The sequence below is a fragment of the Seriola dumerili genome, unplaced genomic scaffold (assembly GCF_002260705.1).
Source record: "Seriola dumerili isolate Sdu_G_001 unplaced genomic scaffold, Sdu_1.0 BDQW01000853.1, whole genome shotgun sequence".
Taxonomy (NCBI): domain Eukaryota; kingdom Metazoa; phylum Chordata; class Actinopteri; order Carangiformes; family Carangidae; genus Seriola; species Seriola dumerili.
In genome coordinates this window covers 277,889-296,222 of record NW_019175108.1, presented here as the reverse complement: position 1 = coordinate 296,222, position 18,334 = coordinate 277,889, and the positions used below count along the sequence as shown (strand labels likewise).

At 39.7% G+C, this 18,334-nt stretch overlaps 4 protein-coding genes across 4 annotated transcripts; 3 read left to right on the top strand and 1 right to left on the bottom strand.

The window, feature by feature from the left end:
* Window positions 1-2,432: 2,432 nt before the first annotated feature.
* Window positions 2,433-4,870, top strand: rpl7a (ribosomal protein L7a; the record flags this gene model as incomplete). Its single annotated transcript, XM_022766442.1, has 7 exons — window positions 2,433-2,556; window positions 2,745-2,894; window positions 3,153-3,293; window positions 3,600-3,679; window positions 3,964-4,094; window positions 4,553-4,622; window positions 4,733-4,870. Coding segments are annotated over 7 exons (801 nt in total), but the record flags the coding sequence as incomplete, so codon positions are not given.
* A 605-nt stretch (window positions 4,871-5,475) lies between these two features.
* LOC111237375 (surfeit locus protein 1) lies at window positions 5,476-8,856 on the bottom strand. The gene is made up of 9 exons (XM_022766454.1): window positions 8,664-8,856; window positions 8,469-8,535; window positions 7,650-7,777; window positions 7,462-7,544; window positions 6,675-6,866; window positions 6,489-6,561; window positions 6,063-6,225; window positions 5,829-5,910; window positions 5,476-5,722 (listed from the first exon to the last, which is right to left on the bottom strand). Exons 1-9 carry the CDS (start codon window positions 8,724-8,726, stop codon window positions 5,656-5,658), a joined length of 918 nt encoding a protein of 305 aa, XP_022622175.1. The 5' UTR covers window positions 8,727-8,856; the 3' UTR covers window positions 5,476-5,655.
* Window positions 8,857-9,337: 481 nt separating this feature from the next.
* On the top strand, window positions 9,338-12,020 carry surf6 (surfeit 6). Its single transcript, XM_022766455.1, has 4 exons — window positions 9,338-9,548; window positions 10,070-10,282; window positions 10,403-10,485; window positions 11,145-12,020. Exons 1-4 carry the CDS (start codon window positions 9,458-9,460, stop codon window positions 11,835-11,837), a joined length of 1,080 nt encoding a protein of 359 aa, XP_022622176.1. The 5' UTR covers window positions 9,338-9,457; the 3' UTR covers window positions 11,838-12,020.
* Window positions 12,021-12,868: 848 nt separating this feature from the next.
* Window positions 12,869-17,207, top strand: kyat1 (kynurenine aminotransferase 1). The gene is made up of 13 exons (XM_022766437.1): window positions 12,869-13,148; window positions 13,232-13,290; window positions 13,847-13,994; window positions 14,157-14,306; window positions 14,586-14,672; window positions 14,807-14,929; window positions 15,133-15,253; window positions 15,356-15,432; window positions 15,516-15,605; window positions 16,013-16,199; window positions 16,314-16,390; window positions 16,554-16,640; window positions 16,746-17,207. The coding sequence occupies exons 1-13, from the start codon at window positions 13,077-13,079 to the stop codon at window positions 16,803-16,805; spliced, it is 1,338 nt and encodes a 445-aa protein (XP_022622158.1). The 5' UTR covers window positions 12,869-13,076; the 3' UTR covers window positions 16,806-17,207.
* The last annotated feature ends 1,127 nt before the right edge of the window (window positions 17,208-18,334 follow it).

Here is an 18,334-nt window from a genome sequence, read left to right as displayed (position 1 = left end):
CATCTGCGAAGTGAAAGGCCTTATGTTTACCAACGAAAGCCCAGAAATCATCTCACTGCAGCGATGCCAACAGCTGTTGTGAATGAGTCGTATTTAACAAAAGAAGCAGCTGTCACGGCGATAAGCGCTAATTTTTCATTCCTCTCGTAAACAATCCATAGTGGATGCGGATCGTATGCTAGCAAGCTACAGAGGAGCCGAGCCGAGAGACGCGATACCCCGGCCCACCATCCCCAAACAACTCCCCCTCCCGTACACACAGCACGGCCCCGGCGCGGCACGACGCAGAGCTGGAGGAGGCAACACGGCAACGTCAGACCCACTGATCCACTCGCCTTTCACACATGAAACCTCCTTTCTTATTAGATAGATAGATAGATAGATAGATAGATAGATAGATAGATAGATAGATAGATAGATAGATAGATAGATAGATAGATAGATAGATAGATAGATGTTTACGGAAGTGACGTACGTGTGCGTCGGTTAAATGGCTCCCCCACGCCACAGTGCGAAGGACAGCTGTGCACAATCACATCTGTCCAGGTTTAAAATCTGGGCAGCCTGCCGAGAAATAATCGGACATAATTGCAACATGACCAGGTTGAAGGATTTTAGATTTACAGTACACACAAAAAAATATATTATTATTATTATTAACAAGAGCTCAAAAGACTATTTTATTATGTATACATTATATATATCACTATATATTATACATATTGCCATACCGGACAGGATATGCTAATATGAATAATAACAAAATTATAGTTAAATTACAATCAAAATATGTTATAAACATCACAGGGAAAATAATTTTCTGGTACCTATAGTTTCAAACTGTTGTAAGTAAGACTAAATATGATAAATAGAAATTGTCTCGGAATAATTCAAATATATTAAATGCTACTCTAATATTTCCTCGGGACAATTATATTATAATTAGGTTGTTATGTGAGTAATAACCAAATATGATCAATGTAGTGATTACTATTATTTAATATCATATCATATCATATCATATTAATACGTATAATTTAAGTTACCCCTTCTATCCAACGTACCTTGTATATTATGTAGTGTTTATTGTTGTTGTTTCTATGCCCTGGTGTTTGTAAATGTTCACCTTCAATAAATAAATTAAAAAAAAAAAATCTCTACTGTCCCATTATGTGACGTAGAAAAGCTTGTTAAGACTTTGTATTTGCATTGTAACACTGACCCTGAGTCAGTGTCTGAATTTTTGAACTACGAAGCTGGAGCAGTCAAGCCGCTTTGAAATCCGACTCCAGATCGGTGCCCGAGAGGCCACGTAACCACGCTGCAAGCCTCGCGGTATTTACGCTACCCAGAATCCAACGGTCTTCCTTTCTGCCTGAACCGACATGGTGGGTGCATAGTCGCTTCTTCTGAGGAATAATCCAAGCTGTTGTATCTGTTTGCATCTTTGTCTGTATGCCTCGTTTTATATTTTAAAATGTATATATAAGTTCTGTGAAGTCTGTCCGTGGATATAATTTCGATATTGTGCGCCGATATTGTGGTATTTTTGGTTAAAACTTGGTGAAACCGATGCAAGTGTAACCGGTACGAGTAGCCCCTGTATGAAGCTAAAGCTAACGTGGGGGAACACGCTTGATTTCAGGAGCAGTTTTACTCTTAATATTATATACTTCCCGTATGTATGTGAACTATGTTTGTGGTTACATGTTAGCAAAATTTAATATTATGGCTATTGGAAGTTTAACATTACACGTATCGTTACTTGGCAGGATATAAATGTGTGTCCGGTTGGTTTACCCGGTAGTGTTAGGTGAATGGGCCTGGGCACTGCCTCTGTTTGTAGAGATGTTATACTTAGCAGCCATAGCTCGGGTGTGATCCACGTTTGTGGTGTTTGGTAACTTCCTACTTGACATATGTCTTGGTTTGTTAATAACACCAATACAGTGGTAATAGCTAGGGTTCTTGCGCCGTTATTAGCCTGGTTTGTATGGCATATCTGTCGCAGCAGCATAGACCCACCAGCGTGGGACTAGCATTATTCGCTAATGCGTTTGAGCGTCACTCTTAAGTTTTTGCCTTTACAGTGTTGAAAACCAACGTTTCTTCAAACCCTTGTGTGGTATACTTCGGAAATAGTTTTTAGAAAGTAATTGACTAGGAGGAGGTTAACTTGCATGCCAAGTGATGGATGCTAAAGTTAACACATGCTGGAGTTTTGGGATAGTGGAAGCAGTATTTATGTGAAATGTACATGTTTGTCTTAATCCTACATGAGTAATGCATTAAACTGTTGTCTTGGTAATGGTCATCTGAGCTTTAAGGCACAGCCGTAATAAGATAGGCTTTTAACTTGTGGAGTCTTAAATCATTTTTATTACAGAACTTTCAATGACTTTCAATGTGTTCTAACATTATTTTCTTTTTGACAGCCTAAGGGAAAGAAGGCTAAGGGGAAGAAGGTGGCACCTGCCCCTTCTGTGGCCAAGAAACATGAGGCCAAGAAAGTAGTCAACCCCCTGTTCGAGAAGAGGCCAAAGAACTTTGGCATCGGTGAGTAGCCCCTGGGTGGCATTTTGCAAGAGTTGTGGACTGTAATGGTGCAGATGATGTAAATGAATATTTGCTATCTTAAGAACACTGAAGACAACCCCACCAAGATCGCTGATGCACATACATTAAAAAATAGACCTTCCTCATTTTGATATTAGATAGTTAACATTTTTTGTCTTTCACCACAGGCCAGGATATTCAGCCCAAGCGTGATTTGACACGCTTTGTGAAATGGCCTCGTTATATCCGCCTGCAGAGGCAGCGCTCCATCCTCTACAAGCGTCTGAAGGTTCCCCCTGCAATCAACCAGTTCACCCAGGCTCTGGACCGCCAGACTGGTAAGGTTTTGGCAATAAGAGTAGCATCTAGGTGCTAGTTTTGTCATGCTGTATTTCATAGATGACTTATTGGGGTCCTTAACGATACCAATGTCGCTTTGCAAATGATGTGAGTAATATTTGCTATCTTAACAGCAATGCTGACATTTTCCACCAAGATCACTGATGCAGCTACATGAAATACTTTTTTGGATCTAAGTACTTGTAGTCACTTGAGGTGGTTGAATGTGAATTGTAATGTGCTTTCTTCATTCTCAGCCACACAGCTGTTCAAGCTGGCCCACAAGTACAGGCCAGAGACCAAGCAGGAGAAGAGGCAGAGGCTGCTGGCCCGCGCTGAGCAGAAGGCCGCTGGAAAGGGAGATACCCCCACCAAGAGGCCCCCTGTCCTCCGTGCAGGTAAGGCTCCCACCAAAACCCTCATTTAGACAGTAGCTTCATCTTAGATGAAGCTGCCTTTGTTGGGTTGTGTTGATGGACATCCTAGGTGTTTATCATTATGTACTGATTTCTGTCCTATGAAACTACTAGTGCAGTTTTATCTAACTTGGCCTTGATGCATTGATGACCTGAATTTCTTCACCTGAAACATACCTTGATGGTTATTGAGCTTTTTAACCCTGAGCATTGGCCAAAACAATAAATCATTTCTGTGCATGGAGTTTGCTGAGGAGATGTTAAGTTTCATTTATCCCTTGCTCACAGGTGTGAACACTGTCACCTCCCTGGTGGAGAGCAAGAAGGCCCAGCTGGTCATCATTGCCCACGATGTGGATCCAATTGAGGTAAGTTTGTGGCACATTATTTTGGCTGCAGTGGAACTTGTTTTATAGTGTAGAAAGTGGTCACTAGCAATGATGTCTGAATTTCTTCACCTGAATCCTCTGTGTTGATCAAACATACGAGCTTTTTAACCCTGAGCAGTGACCATAAACCCAAGAACATGTTTCGATTACTATATTTACAGTTCTTGGTCAGATTGAAGTTTTTTTTTTTTTTTCTAAGATTATCTTGATTTGAATCCATTCCTGAAATAGTAATGTTTTCTCTGGTTCTCCTGCTTCTGTAGCTCGTCGTCTTCCTGCCAGCTCTGTGCCGCAAGATGGGCGTCCCATACTGCATTGTCAAGGGCAAGGCTAGACTGGGCAGACTGGTGCACAGAAAGACATGCACTTCAGTTGCCTTCACACAGATTAACCCGTAAGTATGCACATGACTGAGATGCGTCCTGCACAAGTGACATAGGATGAGAATTGTCCAGTTTCTTGACTAGTAGCCACCTAATATGACTGGTTAAAACTGTTAGTCTAGAGTTGCAACATTTTTTAGTTCACATGAAATTGTCTCTGTAGAGTTGGTGTTTTAAAGGATAGTTTTCTTCAGCAGTGGTTCCTGGTTCTTTGATTTACATCCATCTGTCACTGAAATACATATTAGGGAACTTCAGCCATGATGCTGTAAGCAAAGGGTTAAGATGAATTATTCAAGTAGTAGTAACACCAAATTGGAGGATTAGGACATGGGAAAGTTATGCTCTTTTTGAAACCAATAAATATTCAAGTACATTTATCTGCATTGTCCTTCAGTATTGAATCAGTAAAGCAGTGCCATCTCCTTAATAGTGGTCAGTAATGTTTCTTTCTTTCTTTCTTTCCTAGTGAGGACAAAGGTGCACTTGCCAAGCTTGTGGAAGCCATCAAGACCAACTACAATGACAGATATGAGGAGGTAAGCATTCTTTATTTGGCAAACAGTAGAATCTCCACAAGTTGAAATGAATTACCCTTATTAGAGACCAAATTGCACCATTGTAATCCTCTTTAACTTTTGTGTTTCAGATCCGTCGTCACTGGGGAGGCAACATCATGGGCCCCAAGTCCACAGCCCGTATCACTAAGCTGGAGAAGGCTAAGGCCAAGGAATTGGCAACCAAGCTTGGTTGAATTGTTTGGAATAAAAAAAATTGTATGTCCTAATAGTGTGTTTGTTTTTTATTGTAACAACTAAAATATACGGTGTTTCAGAACCAAGTTGTACCTGTAGTTTATTCATTTTCAACAGTCATGTCAGGAAAATATACTTCAGCATTTATATATAAACTGGGATGAAAAGTAAATATGTAACAATACTCAGGTGTGGTCTATGGGTTGTAAGTTGATCCCTTGGCAGTGAGTGATCAGATCAGACTAAAATGGCAATTAATCTACTGATGGGGTTATCTAAATTAAATTTTACAAAGAAGCAACTTGTGGCCAAGGCACTATGCTGGATGGTTTCCAACTTGACAAAACAATCAGATGTTGAACTAATGGGACAATTAGTCTGTAAACCCTTTTCTGCAGAGCTGGGAATTCACTCAAATCAATGTTATCAAATCACACTTGAGTCAATCAGTTCAGTGACCTAATGACTGAATCTGAGTTGGTACATCCTGATGAATTTTATTGAACGTAGCGCCTCAAGCTTAACATATTGTAGGTTTCTCATCTGTTAGGTTTTAGACCAATTGGCTTAAATCTACATGGTCCCATTCAGTTTATGGAACAGCAGTTAGCAATGTATAAAAAGAAGAATGCAAAAATTAATTTAATATTAATTTATTCTTGCATACATGTTTCAGGAGAATAATCCACAGCTATTTACATATTTGTCAGTGAATGTATGCAGCGAGCTGGAGCGGATAAAGTACAAATTACATCACAGGACTGCAATGCAACACTTCACACAGTATCCATGTGTAATTTCACTGCATTTAATCATGTCACACTTTAATCCTCTTGATGAACTTGGCATACCACATGTAGGAAGTTGCTGCACACAGGCCATACCTTTTTAAAAAGAAAAAATCAATTTAGTAATGGACATTTACAGAGTTATTTACAGTATATAACAGCAGACAAGTGTAGTTAATGCAAAGGTAAAGCATCCACCCACCATGTAACTATGTACTGCATGTGCTCATTCCTCAGTGTGACTCTGGTTTGTCCACCTATTGGTCCACCAGGGATGGTGCTCCCTGCAGGTGACACATTTACATTCACCATAATGCCACATAATCTTCATTTATACAAGGTAGGGTAAATATTGAATATTTAACCTGAAACCGATTACTGTATGATGTAGTTGAATAAAAGAGCATCATGGGCTTTGTTGTTAACGAGACTTTACCGAAGTCGGCGTCAATGAAGACGGGCTCAGCTCCAGTCACACTTGACATGGCCTCCAGGTCTCGATAATGCCAGCGGTTTCTCTCCACGTCATTGTTTGGAACAAAGGGTTTTCGAATCTCTGTCAGCCTGACGACCCCGACCACTTCCACCTCACCTTCCACCTGCACAGATGCATCATTACACTATGTTAAATACATGTAGACAGTCTACAAAGAAACAGAATTTGAGTGTGACTGAGAAGCTTGTGGCAACACTGTTTCCTGTCATATAAAATGTTTTTGTGAGCTGAGACATTACGAAGTCGCAGCACCACTAATACACTGACACTACACTCATCACATGAGCAGCGTCAATCAGTTAGAATCAAGAATAAAATGTGTTTGCAGTTATGTCCAAAAAAAAACACATCATCTGAAATACAAACCTGTCCTTTCATCCTGGTCTCTGGTCTTATCTTCTGCCTTGGGACGTATCCTCTGTTCACCAGGATTGTGATGCTGCCGGTGAACGTAGCCGAGATCAGTCACAGTTGAATATAGCGTTAAGATCTCTATGCAGTTACTATTACAATTACAGGATTAACCCAGTGATGTTTTATCTTGCTTGTTACCCGAGGTCAGTACAGTGGAAAGGGGTGATGACATTAGCGCCGGTCTCTCCACTTGAAGACAGCTGTCCTGCCTCTCTGGCCTCTTTCTCTGGGTCCACTGGGGAGCGGGGCAGAATATACAGCTCCTTGGAGTGGTCATACTGTCCACGCACCCTCACCCTCCTGTACTCGAGGTTATTCAGCTCTTGAGGACTAGGATCCAGGGAGAAAAATGACAATTTTTGTGCACATTGAAAACCACATTGAGTATATTGCTCCAGGTTACTCTAATATGTTCTCATATAAAACTCAATTTTTGACCTTAGTAGGTCAATCCATAATAAAACCAAATTACCGAATACTTTATATTTAGCAATAGCACTTGATTTCTTATAAAAACAACTTGCATGTTTCTTGTAAAGTGCATCATCTGCTTCAGTCTCTCATAAAGCAGGAGATGCTATAGCTGCATATAGTGAACTGCTGTGAACAGTCAGTGTCAGTATGAACTGCTGTTTGATCCAGAGTGTGTATGAGGAGAATGTTACATATGTCTGCTGGGGCTGCAACTAATGATTGTTATCATTACTGATTAATCTGCCAACTATTTTCCCATTTAATCTATAAATCGTTTGGTGTATAGAACATCCAAAAACAGAGAAAATATTTTCCATCAAATATCCTAGAGCACAAGAACCAGAGAATAATACTCAAAAGATTAGTAGATTGTCAAATAGTTTCTGATTCATTTTTTTTCAGTGGATTGATACATTGATCGTTGCAGCTCTGAGGTCTACTGTGTACTTACTCAAGAGGAAGAGGAATGGGTTCTGCATTAGTGAGTTTTGTCAGATCATCTATCAGCTGCATTTTCCACTGACGCCGTTTCACCTTCACAGAAAAGAAGTATACGAGTCCATTGAAAAACAATAAAAAACCAAACATACACGAGCATTATTAAAAACAAAGTGATGGCTAAAAGTAAATAAGATGTACCTGCCATGTACCAAGGCCAAAGGTGGTGGCAGGGATGAGCAGCAGGAACCATTTGAGGAAAGAGTCTTCTCCCTTCTCTGCTCCCACTGCTGTAGAGCTGGACTTTCTCCCAAAGTTGACAAACCTGCCTGGAAATTCACAATACACAGTTACACACATGACAAAGTTTAAACTTAATAATGAATTATTGTTCATTTTGTAGAGCTCAGTCTGAAACACTGCTACATTTATTTTAAATATGTTCTCAAATCAGAAAATCTTTACAAGATCTTGATTTATTTTTGTTAATATACACTCAGTGGCCATTTTATCAAGTTCACCTTTACAATCTATTGCATTTCAAACCAACAGCTTCCACCTTTACAAAGTCTATAATGTTCACTTTTAGTTGACATTGTCAGAAATGTGTAAATTCAATGAATTCAATGAATAGTTAAAGAGGATGCTGCACTGTTACCAATTTTTTGTCCTCCCTATTTACATACAATGCATTCAAAAAGTATTCAGCCCCCTTTATTTTTTCACATGTTGTTATGTTACCGCCTTATGCTTTAAACTCATGTCCTCTCATCAATCTACACTCAATAGCCTATAATGACAAAGTGGAAACAGAATTTAATTAAGTTTTGCAAATTTATTAAAAATGAAAAACTGAACTATCACATTGATTTTCAAAACTTAATGTGTATGTAGGCTAACATCCCTTTAAATGTTCTAAGCATTTTTGTATCTGTTCTCAGAAACAAGTGCAAATAAGCTGGTGTCCAGTGTTGTCATTGTGTGTAACATAATTTCCAATAAGCATAGCCTCATATTTACCGTCTGCACGTCTGAAGAGAGGCACTCTGGACAGAAGGAAAGTCCTCTTGATGTAAACGACATTAGTCTGCAATTAAAAACAAAATAAATTGAAGTAAAAACCTGCAGGTCGTGCGAAGCGATGAAAAACACTTACACAACTCTTTCTTTGGGACGCGAAGACACAGATCTGAAAAGTTACACCATGGGACTTGCCTGTTTTTTCAGTGTTGACAGAACCCTGGTGGAATAAGCCAGCACTATTTTCAGAGAAGCCATGCTGTATCAAAACATTAATGAAACAGCCGGTAAAACTGTATGAGACAACCGACTACAGACCAGCTACGGTGGTTAAATCCATGAAGAGCTAACAGCCGGATCTTCTTGTGCGTTTCCTCGTGCATTTACGGTACAAGTGCTGGGATCAGCCAAAATGGATGTATACAGACTGAGTGAAAAAAGTATCCCTACCCCATGAATCCGTTATTATTTATTCAAACATTATAATGATATGCGTAAATAGTCTTACATGGTTTCCTTGCAATGGCTCCTGAATGACAAACAGTTTGCTTTTAAATATGTATTAAGGAAATTTAAGGTCATTTAAGTGCTGACTTCCTTTTGGAAAATGTCTGCGATTTCTTCAGAAGCTGCACTTTCTGGTTCATTATAATGTTCACATTAATAACCGTTTGACTGAGTGTACAAACATTTTTTCATTCAGTCTTTTCACATCAATTTTGGCCGCTTCCAGCACCCGTACCGTAAGTGCACGAAGAGACGTGCAAGATGTATTTGCAATCCTAAATTGCCAGTTGAGTAACTGACATGTTTCCGATCAGAGGGGGACTGTTTCTGATGTTACTACTTCCGGTTCGTTGACGCTCCGCCCCGCTGTTTTTGACCCACGTGTGTATAGAAATGTGTTGATATTTTTTGAACAGTAAACTCCTGTCTTCACGTGTGTGTTTTAGCTGGATTAAATCCGACAGCTCGGTTCATTTGTTGACATGGATCTCGCCTCCAAGGACTCGTACATTCAGAAACTCGCAAGTAAAGTGTTTTCTCAACGGGACCAGGAGCCAAAGAAGAGACCGTTTGGTAAGGTTGATTTACACCCTATTATCACAATAAGTAGATCTTTTCTGTGCTGCAAATGAGAAAATGGTGTGTACATCATGTGTTTGTGGATGTAGAAAAGCGTCTAAAACTGTCATCAAATCACTTGCTGTTACTGCAGCTGATCAAATGAGGCGCTACACTGTAAAAGTAAAAACAGTTTCCTGATACATCGTTTGTATTCAAGACACAAATATTAGAAATAGAGCTGATAAATTAACAACTTCTTCAGAAAAGTAGTCGGCAACCATTTTGATTTTTGATTTATCACAGTCAATCATTTAATTTTCTGCCTCTTACATGTAATAACTTCAGGCTTTTATGTGTTTAATATCATAAGTGGATATCTTTGGGGTATTGACGGGTGGGACAAAAGACATTTTAGGACATTGCCTTGGGCTCTAGGAAATTGTGACAGACATTTTTAATTAATCAGATGTTAACATTTAAAACATTTATCTTTCCATTTACACGATACGTGTGTTTGTTTTGTCTGTGTGTAGCCCACTTCAAGGGGAAAAGTGACACCGGTCCCCCAAAGAAGAAGAAAAAGTGTAAAAAGAAACATTTCAAAGAAAGGGCCACCAATGAGAAGACACCTAAAGCCCAACAGAAGCCCTCACCCTCTCCAGCAGCACAGAAAACTCCAGTCACAGCAAAACCAAAAGGCTCCAAAGCTGAGAGCGTAAATGGATCTGCAACGCCGACACCTAAAGGTGCAGAAACTCAGCAATGTGCATCAAAGTTCATTAAAGCTCTAATCTGTGTGTGTTTTTAACTTTATATTTACATTTCCTACAGTCACATTTTATTCTTCTCTCTCTTTTTTTTTAAAGGAGTTAATGCACAGTCCAACTTCTCAACAGTAGATATTCTACGCAAGAGGCTTCATGAAAAAATCGAAGAGTCCAGAGGGCAGGTATGCACATTTTAAAAGCTCTGACTGAGAGACACATGGAGGTTGAATTATACTCTCCATTAGCAACATCACATTATGTCAATTGTACTGATGCGGTAAACTCCGCCCACTGTCTCCTCCATTGGAACTGTTTTAAAACCAGCAGAACAATCAATGTTGGCTGAAAGGTGCCATTTGAATGTTGAAAAATGTTTGCCTCTAAAACTGTGCTCTTTTTCTGATGCTGAGAAGAAACAAGTACAATCACACGCAACATCAAACACAGTAAAGGAAACGTTTAATGCATAATATGCAGCATAGTACTGATGTTTTTATTATATTGTCAGTTTGAAGCTAAGGCCATAAGTTATTCTTTGCTTGCTCCAGAAATATAGCTGTTCTTGTGCAGTTACAGGCCTCAGCTGCAAAGGTTTGACTTGGTTGGTAAAGCAGATATTTGATACACCAGACACCTGAGACACTAATAAGAAGATCTCAGGATTTTGGCCAGAATTCATTATTGATCATGTGCATGTTCACGTCTCCATTTCCATCCATTCAGGTTTAGAGTTGGTGCAGTTTTTTTCAATATGACTGACTTCTGACTGAATTATAAAACTGAAAATTACATGATTTATTGTTTGTTAGACACTAATCAGATTGTGCATGTCTTTTATCAGGGAGCTCCAAAGGATACATTATCAGAAGCAGTCCAGGCCAAGCGAGCAAAACGAAAGCTGGAACGCGAACGCAAGAAGAGGAAGAGGAAAGAGTTTCGGATGAAGCAGCTAGAAGAAAAAAGTGGTGAGGAGCAGCTGCCGGAGATAAAACAGGAAGAGCAGGAACAGCCTGCCCCTGCTGAAAACAAAAGAAATAAAACGGCTATTATCTTCAACAAGGTGGAGATGGTAGATGAGTGTTATTTAAATGAAATGCAGAAAAAGAAGAACAAGAAACAGGGCATCAAGGGCCAGTTAACACCGCTGACAGGGAAGAACTACAAGCAGCTGCTCACCCGCGTTGAGGCTCGCAAAGCAAAGCTGGAAGAGCTGAGGGAGAAAGACGAGGGGAAGGCCCGTGAGATGGAGGAGAAGATGAAATGGACCAACCTGCTTTATAAAGCAGAGGGCATCAAAATCAAGGATGACGAGGACATGCTGCGTGCCTCGCTGAAGAAGAAGGAGAAGGGCCGCGCTCAGAGGAAGAAGAACTGGGACAAGCGTAGCGAGAACATCTTAGAGAAAATGCAGCACCGGCAAGACAAGAGGCGGAAGAACATCCAGAAACGCAAACAAGTCAAAACAGAGAAGAAGAAGGACAGGGCGCGGAAGAAAGGCAGAGTGCTGCCTGAGGACTTGAAAAAAGCAGTGTAGGAGTCTGTGGTGTTTTATCATAAGACATACACAAAGTCTAAAAAAGTAAATCAGTATCTTTTTATCGTAGTGTGATTTATTAAAAGATATGAAAGCGCTACAGCTGGTGCACATATTGTACCTTCTTTCTTGTCAAGGTATAATATGTGTTATGATCAATAAAATATTATCCTTTGTTGTGAAGAAGATGAATGAAAGTTTCTGTTGAATTTGTTGGATTTCTGTTTGTCTCCCAAGATATCAAACTGAGGTTTGTGTCTTTTGAAGGAATAGTTCGATATTTTGCAGGATACGTTTATTCACATCCCTGTTCTATGAAGTCAACGTACAGCAAGCAACTGGTTAACTTGATTAACTTAGTATAAAGACTGGAAACAGCTAGCCTGGCTCAGTCCAAAGCTAACAAAATCCAGTGTATTCAAATCATTTTCTTATGTAAAAGTACTCAACCTTTACAGTTTACCCTACAGTTATAATCATAGTGAAGTAAAAGTACAAAAGTACTATCAACAAAAAGTTACCAGCACAGGGACAAGAGCCTCCGTTTGAAGTGACTTACCATTTATTGTTGGTAAATCAAGACACACGAACCCACTGCAAACAAGCACCAAACAAAGAGGCACAATAAAGACATTTAATAAAACCACAAGAAAGTAAAGATTACTTCAAAGAGTTACAGAATTACCACAAAGACACAAGACAACTACAGAAATTAAACAACTACAAGAAAAACTGAAAATGGAGATACAAAGACACAAAAAACACAAAAAGAAGAAAAGACTAAAAAATGGACGATGACTACTGTCGGAAAACAAATACAGTTCTTTCCCGAAGATGAAGAACTGCTCCTTTAAACGCCAGCAGTGATTTGATTACTTATTATATATCACACTGTAGTTAGTGTGTGAGCTGGTTTTGTGTGCGTGTGTTTGTGTGCGTGTTTGTCCGTGTTGACCATAAGTGTTGACCGTGTCGCTGTTTCCAATTTGAATATCTCGCCCCGCCCACCAGGCAGGAAGTAGAAATGAAAACATAAGGAGGTCGGAGGGGAGGCACGAGACCTGACTCGTCTCTCACTTTCTCTCGTTAGTTAACATCTACTTGCCTCAGGAGTGTTGCTCATCAGGGCTGAACAACACGTCTGTAAACATTTGTAGTACACCGTCATCTGTCCTGCGGGGATTCTTCTGCGGTGATATAAACCTGTGCGCTCCTGTCCCACGGTATGATCTTCCATTGATGGGAATAATCAGAAACCTGGCCGCTAGTTTGACTGTAATTCGTCAGAGTTCAATCAGAAATCATCATCAGGTGAGTACTGCTTTGAAACACTGAAGAGACACTTTACAACTGCATCATACGGCGAACTTTAAAAAGAGCTGCTTTCATCACAGATAATCATGGCAGGACGACTTCATGCGCGCAGGACAGACGGGGTCGATAAAAACGTTTGGTAAGTGATAATATTGCATCATGATTGACACCCAATTTACCCAGGAGTTTGTTTAGGTTATATAAATCTGGGATTAAATTGAGTCCAAAAGCTAATGGTTTCCTGGCAGAAGATTAACCACTTCATGTGTTTGCCAAGACTGTTTATTTCCAGGTGAACACGTTGTGCTTGTTCTCTAGTAGTTTATTACCCTTAAGGTCGAGTCCGTCAGTAGTTCTAATGTTGCATTCAAGTGTCCAGTCCTTAATATAACTATCTGATTGGTGGAGCATGGGGGTGGTACAGAGCGCGGGTTACTACACATTTAAATGATAAAAATATCACATTTCTTCTTGAAGGCAGCATTAGTGCCACAGACTGCAACAAGAGACAAAAATAGGTCTTTTTAATACCAAGTAATCAGATTATATTTTATCATTCTCTGTTTTGCTTGTTTCCCAGTGATGTTTTATACTGCTGTTATTTCTTCTTTTTTTTTTAAATTTCCAAAACGTTAAACGTATATATATGTGATAATGACAGATACATTTTCTGAGCAGCTGTTTTGCACCAACAGGGTTGAATTCACACAACTGGCAGCAGACTACAAACCAGTGAACCTCGGACAGGGATTTCCTGACTTCTCCCCTCCTCCGTTTATCCAGGAGGCTTTTTGTAAAGCTGTGAGTGGAGGACCCACAATGCACCAGTATACCCGAGCTTTTGTAAGTGTAATTGCACACATGGGGAGACTTGTATGTGAATATCAGATAAGCTTATTTTGAATTCATGTTATAATGATTTCAGTCATTTTTATCAGGTATTAAAGGGACAAATGGATGCAGAACAACACCTCATGTTTTAATGTTGTTTTCACATTTCCTCAGGGCCACCCGCTTCTTGTAAAAAATCTGGCTAAATTCTTCAGTAGGATTGTGGGACATGAGATCGATCCTCTTGACGACATCCTGGTCACAGTTGGAGCTTATCAGGCTCTCTTCTGCACATTTCAGGCTCTGGTTGATGAAGGTGATGAGGTATGGAAAATTAACACAAGTCAGAGTCAAAATGTTTTACAGTCCAACAGCAGTTAGGAAAATGTAAAAGCAGCAAATTCAGAAGATATTTGCATAAATTTGAATAAAGTGTGCATATTAGAACTCCTCTACATGGTGCTTAGCACAGGTTAAAAAATAGTAAGAATTGAAGAAAATTAATGCCATTACACAGTGTGTCTAAAGGTGCTACACGCAGTAACTTTACATGTGGTTATTTTTTGAAAGAAGAAAATCAAACAACAGACATTTGTCTTTCAGGTCATAATTGTCGAGCCGTTCTTTGACTGTTACCAGCCGATGGTGACGATGGCTGGAGGAAAGGCAGTGTATGTGCCTCTGAGGCCGGTGGGTGGTTTACACATGACAAAAAATATAAAAGAGCTGTGAACCTTCTTTTAGCAATCTCACCTTTGTCTTCGATGACTTAAATTTTTACATTTACCTTGAAGTATTTTTCTCTTTTCTTTCGTTAATTATAGAAAGTCGGTGGCACCATCCTGTCAAGTGGAGACTGGGTTCTCTCTGCTGAGGAGCTGGCCAGTAAAATCACTCCACGCACAAAAGCCATTGTTATCAACACTCCCAACAACCCATTAGGAAAGGTCAGGTATTGACTGTTCGCTCTCAACTTTGGGTAATGCACCCAGTCTGCTGAGAGGAGAGCTTTGTTGTGCTCATATTTGGCACAACAACAGATAAAATCTGTGTGAAGGCTGTTTTTGTGCAGTCCTGTGTGCAAAATGTTCAACAGAGGGATTTTTTTTGTGGCCTTGCTCATAAACGAACATATATATCAATATTACAGGTTTACAAGACGGAAGAGCTGCAAATGATCGCTGATCTGTGCATCAAACACGACATGCTGTGCATCAGTGACGAGGTGTACGAGTGGCTGACTTACGACGGAGCCAAGCATGTAAAGATAGGTGAGATAGTGTAAAGCTAGAGTTCAGCAAAATGCTTAAAATCACAGAGTGAAATTATTAATTATCGCTTGTTTTGTTTTGTTTTTGCTGTGTTGCTGACAGCCAGTCTTCCAGGCATGTGGGAGCGAACCATCACTGTTGGCAGCGCTGGAAAGACCTTTAGTGCTACTGGCTGGAAGGTAATGCACAGATGTTGTGGTCAACAAAGTCATGTGATCTGCTTTATTTTTCTGATTTCTGATGTCTCGTATTGTCTTGTCAGGTTGGCTGGGCGATCAGCTCCGGACATATCATCAAACACATGAAAACCATCCATCAGAACAGCGTTTACCACTGTGCAACAGCTGCTCAGGTAACATTTGAACATTTTAGACAGTGTTGTTGCAATAAAAACCTGCACACTGAGCTGAGGATGAGGCAACCATGTGTAATATTTGAATGTGAGAGGTCGCTGTCTCTGAACTCACACTGATCACTGATTGATCCTAACTGAGGTATAATGTTAGTAAAGAGAGTTCTTAATGTCCAATCTGGATTTTAATCTTCTCCCAACATAAACTTGTTTAAATGAATGATCTGCACTTTGACGCTGACAGTATGAATGAGGAAATGAAGCGCTGTGTCAAACAGCTTCTTCAGGGGAGGAGGGAGAAGACAGAGAGAAACTCGAGTGTTTGTTGAAGAAAACCTGCCAGCGAGCAGGTTAGTTTCCCAGACACTCAGAGTTTCCACTGAACCATCCCATCCTGTGTGTAACAGGAGGCAGTGGCTCACGGCTTTGAGAGAGAGTACCAGATGTTTGGGAGTCCAGACAGCTACTTCCAGCAGCTGCCTGCGATGCTGCACCACAAGAGGAAGAAGCTGGCCTCGTGTCTGGAGAGTGTGGGTTTGCAGCCCATCATGCCAGAGGGAGGTTATTTCCTGATCGCTGACATCTCCTCTGTCAGTGAGTGACGAACAAACATCTGAACTGGTTGCATCCATCATTGCTTAAAATCATCGTGTCAGTTTATTGCTTCTACTCTAATGAATATTCACCTCAGCTTTCTTGTTTTACCAGAGCTGGATCTGAATGACCCGAGCACTAAGGATGAACCCTATGATTTCAGATTCGTTAAATGGCTAATTAAAGAGAAGGTAAGGATTTACGACGACTGCATGATGCGTTTTCTGTTAAAGAAAAGAAAAAGTGATTGGATTAGTGTTTTTGTGCAACATTTAATTTTGCTGTATGGTGATGTATTAAGCATATCCTAATTTTTCTGACTCTTTACTATATAATTTGTCTTTTTCTCTGCAGGGTTTAGCAACGATCCCCGTCTCTGCATTCTACAGTCCAGAGCACAGCAAGGAGTTTGACAAATACATCCGGTTCTGTTTCGTCAAGGTAAATTCAACCTAATTAATTGAAATGAAAGTCATCCAGACCTTCTCCTGTCTCACTCTGTTGCTCCTCGTCAGCCTTTCTCACGCACTGTTTCTGTGCTCACAGGAGGACTCCACGCTGGACGCAGCAGAGGACATCTTGAGAAAGTGGAGTCCCGGGCAGTAAAGCCGTCCATGATGTGAAGGGCTACTCGTCCATCCAAATTTCACCAAGCTATTCAAGCTGGCCTAGTCTGCTTCCTTAGTTAAATATTCAGCCATATTCGGTGTTTCTGAGTGTGTGTACTGTAAAGTACACAAACACATCATCCACTTTCTGTCCTAATTCTACAATCGTGAAAACTCCTTGTTAATGATCCCGTGCAATGATTGTATGCTGAAGATTGTAAAGTAAATATTTTCCGTATTATAACTATAATTTTTCAGTTATTTTAATGGAAAGTTGAAGTGATTTATTTTTAAGTTAAATGATGTTCTTCTGCCTGTGTGACACATTTTACCTGCTGAGATATTTGTCCTGAATCAAACTGAGCAAAAAGTTTTAATAAAGAGTCCACATGTTCTGTTATTCAGTGTTACTCTTATCTGTTTATTGACACTGTGTTTTCCTTGTAAGGGAAATGTGTATATTACAGTCGTCTGCATAACAGCAGTTTAAACATGTAGTCAAAGAGGTGTCTCATTTATAGATAGATTTGAGATTAAAATTTGAATTTCTTAGTATTGCAGCAACCTAATCCCACATCATTATACTGAGGAGCAGGTTCAGTAGGAGGGCTTGTAAAGGTGCTTGATTAACCAATATGACTACAAATAAAATTTTCTCATATCATTTAATAAATCAGTAAAAATAAATACATAAATAAATTTAAAAAATCTTGTTTGTACCTGCATACAATAACACATCAGAGCCATTGACAAATTATGAGACAATGTGCCCCTGGCCACAGACATGTAAAAGGCCCCCCATCCCCCACAGAGCAAGATCCACAGATTGAAAGAGACTCTATATGTGGTCATTTTGCATCTGTTTGTGGCTGTTTTGCATCTATACTTAACTGTTTTGCATCTCTTTGTAGTTGATTCACATCTATTTATGGTTGTTTTGTGTCTGTATTTACTTGTTTTGAGTTTCTTTGTGGTCATTGTCCATCTCTGTGGTTATTTGGCATCTAATTTGACTAATTTTTTGTCTTTGAGTCTGGACACTACTGACTAACTTTAACTTTATTTTTTAACAGAGATTGGCCTCAGTGACCAGAGCACTAATGATGAACCATATGACTTCAGATTTGTTAAATGGCTAATTAAAGAGAAGGTAGTAACTAAAAATGTAGTGAAGATTTTATAGAATTTAATGAAAGATGCTAAAATGAAAGCAATATTATAAGAGTTGTATGATTTATGTTGTATGCTGATATATTTAGAATGCCCTGTTTTTATTTATTGTCATTAACTTCTTTCTATGTAATTTGGCTTGTGTTCTGCAGGGGTTAGCAACGATCCCCGTCTCTGCATTCTACAGTCCAGAGCACAGAAAGGACTTTGACAAATACATCCGGTCCTGTTTCGTCAAGGTAAACAAAGTTACATTACATCATAACTAATCTACTTTTGTGTTGCTTTTTGTCAGTTCTTCTCACTCACTGGTTTTGTCTGAAAGGAGGACTCCACCCTGGATGCAGCAGAGGACAT

Bases quoted from the DNA above. Each gene is read 5' to 3' on its own strand.
- LOC111237375 (XM_022766454.1), bottom strand. From the start codon at position 8,726: ATGGCTTCTCTGAAAATAGTGCTGGCTTATTCCACCAGGGTTCTGTCA. The intron at 7,778-8,468 runs GTAAATATGAGG...GTGAATTTCCAG, and splicing joins TCTCTTCAGACGTGCAGACG to GCAGGTTTGTCAACTTTGGG. The intron at 5,723-5,828 runs GTGGGTGGATGC...CTTTTTAAAAAG, and splicing joins ATGCAGTACATAGTTACATG to GTATGGCCTGTGTGCAGCAA.
- surf6 (XM_022766455.1), top strand. From the start codon at position 9,458: ATGGATCTCGCCTCCAAGGACTCGTACATTCAGAAACTCGCAAGTAAA. The intron at 9,549-10,069 runs GTAAGGTTGATT...GTCTGTGTGTAG, and splicing joins GCCAAAGAAGAGACCGTTTG to CCCACTTCAAGGGGAAAAGT. The intron at 10,283-10,402 runs GTGCAGAAACTC...TTTTTTTTAAAG, and splicing joins TGCAACGCCGACACCTAAAG to GAGTTAATGCACAGTCCAAC.
- kyat1 (XM_022766437.1), top strand. From the start codon at position 13,077: ATGGGAATAATCAGAAACCTGGCCGCTAGTTTGACTGTAATTCGTCAG. The intron at 14,307-14,585 runs GTATGGAAAATT...TTTGTCTTTCAG, and splicing joins TGGTTGATGAAGGTGATGAG to GTCATAATTGTCGAGCCGTT. The intron at 16,200-16,313 runs GTGAGTGACGAA...TTGTTTTACCAG, and splicing joins CGCTGACATCTCCTCTGTCA to AGCTGGATCTGAATGACCCG.